The sequence below is a fragment of the Microtus ochrogaster genome, unplaced genomic scaffold, assembly GCF_000317375.1.
Source record: "Microtus ochrogaster isolate Prairie Vole_2 unplaced genomic scaffold, MicOch1.0 UNK1, whole genome shotgun sequence".
NCBI lineage: Eukaryota > Metazoa > Chordata > Mammalia > Rodentia > Cricetidae > Microtus > Microtus ochrogaster.
In genome coordinates, this window is record NW_004949099.1 from 41,479,801 (window position 1) to 41,491,491 (window position 11,691).

General features: G+C 47.1%; 1 protein-coding gene across 2 annotated transcripts; it reads left to right on the forward strand.

The window, feature by feature from the left end:
• Tex52 (testis expressed 52) lies at positions 1-10,522 on the forward strand. Of its 2 annotated transcripts, none has more exons than XM_026788294.1 (3): positions 1-204; positions 3,735-4,285; positions 8,930-10,522. In XM_026788294.1, exons 2-3 carry the CDS (start codon positions 3,735-3,737, stop codon positions 9,222-9,224), a joined length of 846 nt encoding a protein of 281 aa, XP_026644095.1. In that variant the 5' UTR covers positions 1-204; the 3' UTR covers positions 9,225-10,522. The 2 variants fall into 2 exon arrangements, with proteins under 2 accessions (XP_026644095.1, XP_005365344.1); XM_005365287.2 differs by having other exon boundaries at positions 1-146.
• The last annotated feature ends 1,169 nt before the right edge of the window (positions 10,523-11,691 follow it).

Sequence of the window (11,691 nt, forward strand, 5' to 3'; positions counted from 1 at the left end):
AGCAAACAATGGTACCAGAGAGGGCTTTTCCCCAAAGCCTCCCCTCCTGGCTCTGGCTCAGAGGAAGAATGGCCAGCAGCCGGGGAAGATCCCTCCAAACACCAGGCATGGACGATGTGCCTCATGTCAGGGAGCCTTTCCTGCAGGTAGAGTGGGGCCGCCTCTGCAGCCGCCCTTTCATGTGTCCTGAGCAACAGGCTTCTGGTACACAAACTCTTCTGCCTTCATCCTATGATATGCTGTGTTTGGAACGTGGGGAGGGGGAGGAGGAGGAGGAGCCTGGCTAGCACGGGCGGATGGGGCCTTATCTAAAGTGCTTGAAACCAGAGCTACTGTTAGCTTTGGGATTTTTGGATTTTGGAGTGTTTGTGTGTCATAAACAGACCCAGAACTGCCCATAACATTTCTCTGTTTCATATGTATTTTATACCCAGCCTGAATGTGACTTAACGCATGCAGTATTTTTAGGATGTTTGATATTTGACTGATTGCAAAGGTCAAATGTGGAATTTTCTACTTGTGACACCATGCCCTTGCCCAGGGAAAAATCAGATTTTTCGGCATTTGGGATCTTGCATCTTCAGATTTCAGGGGGTCTGTTTTTGTTTTCTCGAGGCAGTCTTGCTTGTAGTCCTGGCTAGTAGCCTGATACTACTAGTAGCCTGCAGTAGTCCTGTCTCAGCCTTCCAAGGGCTGGGATTATAGATATTTGCCATTTGGGCCAAGTTTTGGATTTGTTTGAACCTCCCTATATAGTCCTGGTTGAAGTTCACACCTAGGCCAGGTTTTTATTGTCAGATCTGTGGAAATCTGCCTCTACCTCCTAACAAGTTATTACCATGTATTGCCATGCTTGGGGATCGACGAGGTAAGTTTGTATTAGCTCTCAGGCCATGCCTCTGAGGTGCTCTTGCAGAAAAGACTTAGGTCCAGTGAGGCACGCCTGTAATGTTAGCACTCAGTGGCTTGGTCCACCAAGGCTACACACAAGATCTTATCTCACAAAATCAAAAGGAAGGAGGAAATGAACCTGCGAGCAAGCCAACAAGATGGTTCACGTAGTCAGGGCGCTGGCTGCTATGCCTGTCACCCTGAGCTCCATCTCTAGAACCCATGTGGTGGAAGGAGAAGATGGACTCCTACAAGCTGCCCTCAGACCTTCGCGTGCTGTGACATGCATGTGTGTGCACATGCACTAGGTTTTAATTTTAAGGAAATGTGTGTAGGGGATGGTGCTGAAGAAACTGGTGGGGTTTTGGAGTGGGTGAGAAGGAAGAAGGATGGAGAGACTCTTCTGCCCTGGTCAGACTATGAACAGGCTTAGTCATGCTTCACACAGCTAAGTCTGCTGAGGTTGAACACAGCTTAAACCTGAACTCTGCCACTTAGTTGAGGCCTCCTGTGAATTCCTTACTGTAACAGGGTCTTTACATCTGAAATAGGGGCTTTGTTGCCAATTTTGTCAGTTTTCTTCTGCGGTGACAGAGTGCTAGTGATAACTGGAGAGGAAAGGCTCCCTGGGGCTCATAGAGGCTTCCTTCAGTGTGCGGCCATTTGGCCTTGCTGCCCTAGACCTGTGAGGCAACTCATGGAGGGAGAACATGGCAAAGCAGGTGCTCACCTCATGGGCACCCAGAAGCAAAGAGGCAGGAAGGGCCCTGGATCCCACTGTCTCCCTTAAGGCATGCTGCCACTAGGTCCCCCCACCTGAGATTCTCCCAATCAGTCCTCAGGCTGGAACCAAGTCATTTAGACCGGCCTTTGAGGGACACTTAGACAAACCATAGCAGAACTGGATATTTTCTCATGGAGTTTTAGGAAAGGAAGGGGCACCATGTTTTGTGGCAGACAGAAAAGATAAGGAAAGAACATTCTAGATGCTTTCTAGCCCAGCTGATCTTTGTTTTTTTCTTTTTCTTTTTTTTTTTTTTTGGTTTTTCAAGACAGGGTTTCTCTGTGGTTTTGGAGTCTGTCCTGGTACTAGCTCTTGTAGACCAGGCTGGGGTCTCGAACTCACAGAGATCCGCCTGCCTCTGCCTCCCAAGTGCTGGGATTAACCAGCTGATCTTTGAATGAGAAATGAGGGAAAGTGCCAACAACAACAGACTGGGATGGAAAGCTACCTGGCCCTCCTTTAGGGAGACTTCCTAGGGTGTGACCAGGACCAGGAACAAGGGAAAGTATGTTGCCAGAATGGCTGGAATGGATCCTCCCCCTAGGCCTGATGTGTCTACAGGGACACACATGAGGGCGTCAGAACAGAGAGTGGTGAAGGAAGTGGTGAGGCCAATGAGATAACTCAGGGTTAAGGCGTTTGCCGCCAAGCCTGATACCTGAGTTCCTTAGAACTCGTAGTGGAAGGAGAGAATTGACTTCTGTAAGTTGTCCTCTGACTTCCACTCACACCATAACACACACACAACAATAAATAAAACTTTAAATAAAACCTAGAGAGATGCTCAGCGTTTAAGAGCCAGGCTCCCAGCACCTACATGGTGGCTCACACCATCTCCAGCCCAGAGCATCCGATGTCCTCTCCTGGCCTCCTTTGGCACCAGGCGTGTATGTCGTGCACAAATATACACATGAATTTTTAAAAAGATAAAAATTTTAAACCCAAGATGCAATTATATATAATTTTTAAAGAGCAGAAGTTGAGAGAGTGGGAAATCAAAGCCAAAATTAATAACTAGAAAAAGAATGAGATTTGATAAGTCTATGGAAATGATACGGAGAATATTATTTGGATTGGGGCAATTACTAGTCTCATTAAAGCAAAATACCTGACAAGCAAAATTAAGGGCCCTATAGTCGATCATGGTAGGAGTTTGTCGGCAGTCAGGAAGGTAAATGCTGGTGCTCAGCTTTCTTCTGCATGGTGGCATCGGAGTTAGTGTGGCTCATTCCACCTCAGTTAATCTACTCTAGACAGTCCCCTTCGAGCGTGCCAGAGACTTGCATCCTATATGATTCTCTATCCTGTCAAGCTGCCAATGTTAAGAGAGCTAGCTCAGTTTGTGAAGCGCTTGCTATACAAGTATTACGACCAGAGTTCAATCACAAGAACTTGTGTAAAACTTTTTGCAGGGAACTAGAGAAATTGCTCGGTGATTAAGAGCATTTGCTGCTCTTGCAGAGGACCTGGGTTAGATTCCCAACACCTACACCGCAGCTCACAACCATCTTTAATTCTGTTGGGTCCCCCAGTCTGCCCTCCAAGATTAACAAGCACACACATGGCACACACACATTCTTGCAGGCAAAACACTCATAAAATAAAAATAAATTCTTTTCAGGAATAAAGTTTTAAGTGGTAACACTTAATAATCCCAGGGCTGGGGGTTGGGGTGGGGAGAGGTGGACTCTTGAGACTTGATGGCTGATGGCCAGTCTGTAGCCAGACCAATATAATTCCTAGACCAGTGAGAGATACCCTGTCTCAAAAAAAAACAAAAAAACAAAAACAAGATGAGCAATATCCAAGGTTCTCTCCTGACTTACACACACATAAACACACGCACATGCACCCGCAGGAATGGTCTTATGTACGTGGATATATACACACTTGATGACAGCGGGAATGGAGAGACACCTTTTTGTGGAGGTCATCTGCGTCCTGATGAGTCCTGGATTGGAGGCTGGCAGCTTGTGCCTGGGAAGGAGAACAGGGGACTTCTTGCAGCATCCTGCTCTGCGGGCATAGCCCTTCTAGGTTCTCTTTTGTGTCTCCCTAGATGGTCCATGCCAGAGAATCCTTCTCCACCGACCAGACTTGGACTCAGCGTGAGTTCCTCCTCCCCAGAGAGGCCAGAGACTTGCCAGGCTTCACCCAGCAACCCTACCACAAGCTGGCCCTGAAGCAGCCACCATACACAGAGATGAAGTCTAAGGTTCATCACCAGGCCCGCTATCCTTGGAAGGATGAAACCAAGCACACCTGGGGCTTTCACACGTGGCTTGATGTGGGGCGTCTGCCTGCCACCTTCCCCACCAGGCCAGACATACCCTATGACAGTAATGTCTGGCGCTGGTTAACCCATTCCAATGGCCACCGTCTCCCTGCTGCACAACCTGCCATTCCTCCGCCCTCCTGGATGGGCCCACACAGCTTCCTGACCTTCATCAGCGCTACCCCCATCTTCATGGACGTGAACAGAAAGAACCAAGTGATTGTGAGAACCGTGAGAGAACTGAAGGAGGTGGAGAAACTCAAGCTGAGGAGCGAACTGAGGGCCCCTCCACTCGATGCCCACGGCAATATTCTGCCCCCACCAAACTTCAAGAAGTAAGCTCACCCCTTCCCAGGCAGTGATCCTGCCCATGTTCATGTGCCCCCTCCCACGGCTTCCCAGTCCTGTTTTGGTATCTAATTTGCATCTCCCACTTTCCCACTCATGGTCATCTGAGACGTTTTCTTCTGTGCAGTTGGAACCCACGGCCTTGCAAACACCAAACAAGGGTTCTGCCGTGGAGCCACACCCCCAACTGCTTCCTGAAAGTAGCTGGCCAGATGGTGCAGATGGAGGGGTGGGGATAACGGGGAAAGGCACTTGGTTATCTAACTAAAAATGCAGAGAGGGTACTATGAATTTAACTCCTGCTTGGCCTAGGGATACTGAGAAATGTAATTCGGTCCCTGGCTTTAAGAGATAGAAGAGACACCTACCACAGCCACACTATGCCTGCAAAACATCCACAGGGTGTGTGTGAGAGAGAGATGGTGGGTGTCATTATTATATTTATTTTCTTCTATTCAGGCAGGATCTCACTATATTGTCCAGGCTGGCCTTGACTGGCAATTCTCCAGTCTGTCTCTTGAGTGCTAGGATTACATATGCATGCCATCATGCCTGGTTGTCATTTTTTTCTTTTTAAGTTTTTTTTAAAAAAATTATATGTATGAATGTTTTGCCTGAATGTATGTCTGTACACCACAAGTATGCCTGGTGCCTAAGGAAGCCAGAAAAGGTGGTCGAGTTCCCTGGAACTAGAGTTACAGACAGTTGAGAGTGGCCCATGTGAGTGCTGGGAATTGAACTTGGGTCTACTGGGAAAGCACCCAGTATGCTTAACCACTGAGACATCTCCAGGCCTTCCCTCTTTCTTCTTTCTTTTCCTTCTTCCTTCCTTCCTTCCTTCCTTCCTTCCTTTCCTTTCCTTTCCTTTCCTTTCTCCTTCCTTCCTTCCTTCCTTTCCTTTTTTTTTTAAAACTAGGAGCATATAGAATATATTACCTGCCCTATGCACAAGAGTATTAAACCCCCAGTAAATCTCCCCTCCTTCTTTTTACAGCTGGAGTTTCATGTGGCCAAGGCTGGCCTTGAACTCATGATTCTCCTGCTTTCACCTCCAAAGTTCCAGGATTAGAGACATATGCCACCACATCTGTCCAGTAAAGTCCATTATTAATAGAGGAAGCAGAAATGAAACCTGGGGTCAGATTTTTCAGACCCAGAGAGTATCATTTTAACAAGTGGCTTGGATTCTCCAGGCTCAATTGGTAAAGAAGGATCAGAAACACTTACGTCACAGGATAAGTATGAACTGGGTTGTCAGTATGTGAAAGAACCAAACCAGGAGCTTAGAGTACAGCTCGGAGGTGGAGTACTTGCTTATATGCCCAGGGCCTTGGAGTCTATCCTCCTCACAGGAAAGGAAAGATGGGAGAAAGAAATTGAACCAAAGTTAGATCTTATCTTGTCTGGGAGGAGAGGAGGGAGGGAGGGAGGGATGCACGCAGTACCACCTCTCCCTCCCCAGAGCTAATAGGCAAGTTGACAGTTCTTGGAGGGGAGACATTTCTTTCAAGGGTGGAGCCACTGCTAAGGTGCCCAGGTGTCTGTAAGTAACCTACGGAAATGCAGTGGGCCGCACACACTAACTGGGAACAGGAAGGGCGTCCCTAGGAAAGGAAGACAAGAAAGGATAATGAGAGGGAATATGATTAAAATATGTTATATACAGGAATAAAAATACAATAAAATGCATTATGTATAATGTAATAAAAACTCTTGAAAGCTGATATTGCAGAAATCTGTGGGCAGGCAGGACTCCTGTGAGCTGCAGTGTAGGTCAGAAGGTCTTCAGAGGGTTACAGAGGAGGGGCTAGAACAGTCTAGGCCCCAGTAGGGTGGTCTCAGAAGAGACAGACCTTAGAGGGAACTGCGTGTGTGTGTGTGTGTGTGTGTGTGTGTGTGTGTGTGTGTGTGTGTGCGCGCGCGCGTGCGCATGCTTGCACATGTGCGCAAAGCTTGTGAGGCCAGAAAGGGGCATCAGATCCCTTGGAGCTTGAGTTACAGGATTTTGTGAGCAACCTGGCATAGATGCTAGGATCTGAACACTGCATTTCTGATAGAGCACTAAGCCATTTCTTGACCACGGAAGTCATTTCTCCAGCCCTAATAGAATTTTTTTTCTTTTTTTGGAGACAGGGTGTTTCTATATAACCGTGGCTGGCCTGAAACTCACAGCTCTAGGATTAAAGATATATGCCATCATACCTAGCTTGAGGTTTTGTCTTGATTTTCAAGACATGGTTTCTTTGTGTTGCCTTGGCTGTCTTGGAGCTCAATTTGTAGACCAGGTTGGCCTCAAACTCACAGAGACTCACCTGCCTCTGCCTCTGGAGGGCTGGCATTAAAAGCTTGCATTACCACCTACCAGCAGAGATTTTTAATTAAAAAAAAAAGAAGAAGAAAAAAACAAATAGTGAAGCCTGGGCAGCTCAGGGGAGGGCACTTGTTTAGTATGTACAAGGCCAGGTTTCACCTCCAGCTCTGCATGCAGGTGCACACATGGAGATGACTCAGCGGGTAAGCACTTGCTGCCCAAGCATAGGAACCTGAGTTCAACACCTCCACGCCCATGTAGAAACAGCTGGGCACAACTGTGCATACTTGTAACCCCAGGGATGCTGGGAGATCTCCAGGCAGCTTCTAGGAGCTCACTGGCCAGCTAGCCTCACCGAAATGTTAGGCTTCAGATTTGGTGAGAGACTCCGCCTCAAGGGAGTAAGGCAGAGAGTGAGAGAGCAGGGTACTGAGAGCTTTCTCTGGCACCTGCACACGCCACACGCGTGGACCTTACACATGTGTGTTTATAGACATACACATTCAATTTTTAAAACATGGCACCAGAGTTTGGTGACTTCTTCAGGTGAGTCACATTGAGGACCCCGGCACTCGCTCTCTCGCTCTCTCTCTCTCTCTCTCTCTCTCTCTCTCTCTCTCTCTCTCTCTCTCTCTGTCTGCACATGAAGACTATTGGTAACTAATGTGTGGCTCACAGGCATCTCAGAAAGATTTGCAATCATGAAGGACATGGTGATGCATGCCTATAATCCTGGCAGTTGGAAGAGACTGAGGCAGGCGGGTCAGGAATTCAAGGCCACCTTTGGCTACTTAGTAAGTTGGACGCTAGCCTAGACTATATGAGACCTTCTTTCCGAAAAGAGAGTGGGTGTGTGTTAGTTGAGTGAGCTCAGTTAGTTGACAGAGTGTTGGCCTAGCATGCATGAAGGCCACGGTTCAGTGCTTAGCACCACATGAACTAGACACGGTCTGGCTACGTGAGATTCTATCTTAATCCCTAGGACCCTCTGCATAGAAACTCAAGGTCTTGTATGCGTTTGGCAAGGTGTCTACTAGGCTACATCCCTGGGGAACTTTACAAACTATCCCAGGGGTGGGGGCATAGCTCAGGAATATAGCTTCTTATTTACCATGCAAGAGCTCAAAGTTCCATCTCGGCACTAACAACAGCAATAGTAATAAAAATATAACAATAACAAATGAACAACAAAAACCAAAAAAGTTTCTGGGGTGATTGTCATGTGTAGCTGCAGCTGAGAACCTCGAATAAACCAAAGGCAGCCGACAGGAATATCTGCTGAGCCAGGTACAGAGCCTCTTGAAGCACAGAAAATCTGCTACTATTCAACCGTGCTGTTGTTTTTGTTTTGAAGTCAATTTGCTCCTGTTCAATTTCATACTACAGGCCAACACGGAAGAGGAAGTTGCCCGCTACGCTACGCTGAGTTCAGCGGTCTTCCCATCTGCTCTGCATTAGTAGAAAAGAGAAGAATGGCTGGAATTTAGATAAAAAATAGAGTCAGGCGTGACGGTAGAAACCTCTGGAGGGGAAAGCAAGAGGATCTCACGATGGAGAACAGCCTGGACTACAGACTGAGAAGAAAAAAACGAAAGAAGGAATCCGAGAGTGGAAAATCGGACTGGGGCGTAGCTCAGTAGGGGAGCGCTGGCCAAGCACGTGCAGGGCCCTGGGTTCAATCCCTAGCAACACATACATATTTAAGAAGAATCTAGGTGAGGGGCTGGAGAGATGGCTCAGCAGTTAAGAGCACTGGCTGCTACCCATATGGCAGCTCACAATCGTCTGTAACTCTAGACTAAGGGGATCTTATGCCTTCTTCTAACTTCCACTGGCACCAGGCTAACAAGTGGTGTACATGGCAGCATGCAGGCAAGACACTCATAAAATATTAAAATTAATAAGCACAATAAAAATATGTAACGGGCTGGAGAGATGGCTCAGCCGTTGGGAGAGCTGGCTTTTCTTACAGAAGACCCAGGTTCAAATCCCAGCACCTAACATGGCAGCTCACAACTGTCTTTAACTCCAGTTCCAGGGAATCTGATACCTTCACACCAATGCATATAAAATAAAGTTAAATAAATTATATAAAAAATATGTAACAGAAAGCATATTTTTAAAAAAACTTAGGTGATATACTATACAGTTATTCAAAGGATAAAAGACGTACAGCTAGACACAGTTAAAATGCAGGCTAGCTGGTATATGGCCTGATCCCCAGTAGTTGCTGGGAATCATCACCTGCCCTTTCCACCTCCCCCTACCGTGCCTGGAACCCTCCCTTGACTCTGCTGTCTCTGAACCACTTTCCCAACAGGTCTCAGTTCATCTCTGATGGCGGAAGGCTTGAGCCTTGGGGCCTCCAGATCCTACCCAACCCACTTCCCAATAATTTCACCAAGAACTGGCCCTGCCCAAACCCGCAGCCGCATTACCAGGAGAAGGCCCTGAAACTGGCTCGGCTGCCCTGTGTGCCCCTCAGCGAAGACCTGGTGAGGGACTACCAAACCCTGATAAAGAACCGGGTTGCCATGCCCCTCTACTACCTGTCCAAGGCAAGACCTGCCAACACATCAGCCAGAAAGAGGAAAGAAAGCCCTGGATATGTTTAAAAGAGCCTCCCGGTGGGAGGAGACCAGAGTGGGCCTCAGAATACACAGCCTAGCCTGCTTCAGCAAGAAGCCTCAGAAGGCTGAGGACTCCAGCTTCTGAAGAATAACCTGCCATCTTCCAGCCTCATACCACCTCTGTTTCAGGTTTCTGGAGACATCGCTGAAGCTCTGAATTGTTCTCTGTTTTCCTTGGCAGACTCGTATTAGTATGGGAAGATTAGGGAAGAGAGAGGGGGTAGGGCAGCTAGAATTTCTGTAGGCTCCAGCTCTTAAGGTTAGAATAAGGAGTGGTGAGGTGGTGTGTGTGTGTGTGTATGTGTGCGTGTGCGCACATGCGCGTGCGCATGTGTATGCTGGGGTGAGGAAGAGGTATGGTAAGAAATGTGGGTAAGGAATTGCAGGTTGGGAATATAGCTCAATGGTACAGCACTTGCCTAGCAAGAGTGAAGTCCTAAGTTCAATTCCCATCACACATACAAAAAAAAAGTTGTCTCTACACTCAGAACCAATACACAGCGACACTAGGATTGGTTAGCGGACAGAAAACTTCCTAGGCAGCCGGGCGGTGGTGGCACAGGGAGGGCTCCCTGCAGAATTTGGTCACAGGCAGTGCTGGAGACTCAAGCCTGAGGAAGGCAGCTGTTCCTCAGCAGGGCAAGAGCGGAACAAGGAGACTCCAGGTGTAGGAGGCACTGAGGCCCTTGTGCTCACGGAGAAGCACTCAGGGAACCAGGAATGTTAAACACACAGGCTTGGCTCTTCAAGGGGAGAAATGTATAACCCATTTTCCACCCAGAGGGCTGGTTAATAGCCTTGTGACCTTTGTGCTATCTGTGTGGCTGAGACCACGCCGGCTCCTCCCCAGACCCTTACAATGAGCTTGTTTTTCTCAATTAATCCATGGAACCCATCTTTATGGAAGAAGATGTCACTTGTGCTTTACAAAGAGTTTTGATGTAGTCATGTCTTGAGCTTTATGGTTCAGAGGGATTTAGTTACCAGAAAAAATGATGCCAAATTGTGCTGTGCTTAAATATGCCTAAAATAAACTACTCGGGGTCAGGATCCCGAAGTTTGAATCAACACCAGCTACTGCGTTGTGCTGAACCAAACTACCTTCCAAGACATAACAAAACAACAAAACAAAAATGCACAAGAGGCTAAAGAGGTGGCTCAGTAATTAAGAATGCTGACGATTCCTACAGAGGACTCAGGTTCACTTTCTAAGCACTCAGGATGGTAGCTGACAACTGTTTTCACTGCAGTTCTAGGGGATCTGACACTCTCTTCTGGCCTCCATAAACACCAGGCGGACTATGGTACACAGACATACAAGCAGGCAAAACACTCATACTCATAAAATAAAAATTAAATAATAAGAAAAAAACCTTGTGCAAAAGAGAACAGAGAAATGAAGGGTTTTGCTCTCATAATCCTTAGGATCAAGTCGGGGGCGGGGAACAGAAAAGCAATAATAAAGTGTCAGAATTAATGATGGGCAGTGGTGGTACACGCCTTTAATCCCAGCACTCAAAAGGTAGAGGCAGGTGGCTCTCTGTGAGTTCGAGGCCAGCCTGGTCTACAGAGCAAGTTTAACCAGGGCAACCAGGGCCACACAGAGAAACCCTGTCTTGAAAAACAAAAAAAGAATTATCCTGTAGTGCCCAGTATTAGGAAGACAGAGGCAGGAGAGTTATCATGAATTACAGCCCAGTCTGGGTTATGAAGCAAAACCCAGTCTCAAAACCACCACCAAAACCATAAAAATATAACATGACAGCTAATACACAGACACCTGATCCAGCTGGACTTGAGAGCAAGGACGAGTGACAAGTCAGAGTGATCATGCGGACTTTTGGTACCTCAACTTGTGTGACCCTCAACATTTGGTGGTCAGATATTCCTCTGAGAAACCTACAGAATCAATCCATTCAATGCCTGTGATGCACCCCCATTTTAGAGATTGGTAAACTGAGATAGAGTTTCTTTTTGCTGTTCGACCTCACATCTAAACCTTGTCTCAATTCTACAAATTATGTATTTCAGATTAGTACCTTCCTCTGAATTGCCCAGTAAAATGACATGAAATTCTTGTTATTTTTATTCCTGGTGTCAAGGACTGACCCGCAGTTTGTACTACTGTTTAAGATAGGGTTTCTTTATGTAGACCTGGATGGACTGGAACTTGCTGTGTAGACCAGGCTGGCCTCGAGCTCACAAAGACCCTCCTGCCTCTACTGTCTGAGTTCTGGGAGTTAAGTTGTATGCCAATATGCCTGGCACAATAATTTTTTTTTTTAAAGATAAGTCCTTGGGCTGGAGAGATGGCTCAGTGATTAAGAGCATGGCTTGCTCTTCCAAAGGTCCTGAGTTTAATTCCCAGCAACCACATGGTGGCTCACAACCATCTGTAATGAGGTCTGGTGCCCTCTTTCTGGCCTGCAGACATACACACAGACAGAATATT

What these genes read in the sequence shown, in the direction of transcription:
- Tex52 (XM_005365287.2), top strand. Translation starts at nt 9, where the DNA reads ATGGTACCAGAGAGGGCTTTTCCCCAAAGCCTCCCCTCCTGGCTCTGG. An exon ending in TCAGGGAGCCTTTCCTGCAG is followed by an intron (nt 147 to 3,734) that starts GTAGAGTGGGGC and finishes GTGTCTCCCTAG; the next exon opens with ATGGTCCATGCCAGAGAATC. An exon ending in CCCCCACCAAACTTCAAGAA is followed by an intron (nt 4,286 to 8,929) that starts GTAAGCTCACCC and finishes CTTTCCCAACAG; the next exon opens with GTCTCAGTTCATCTCTGATG.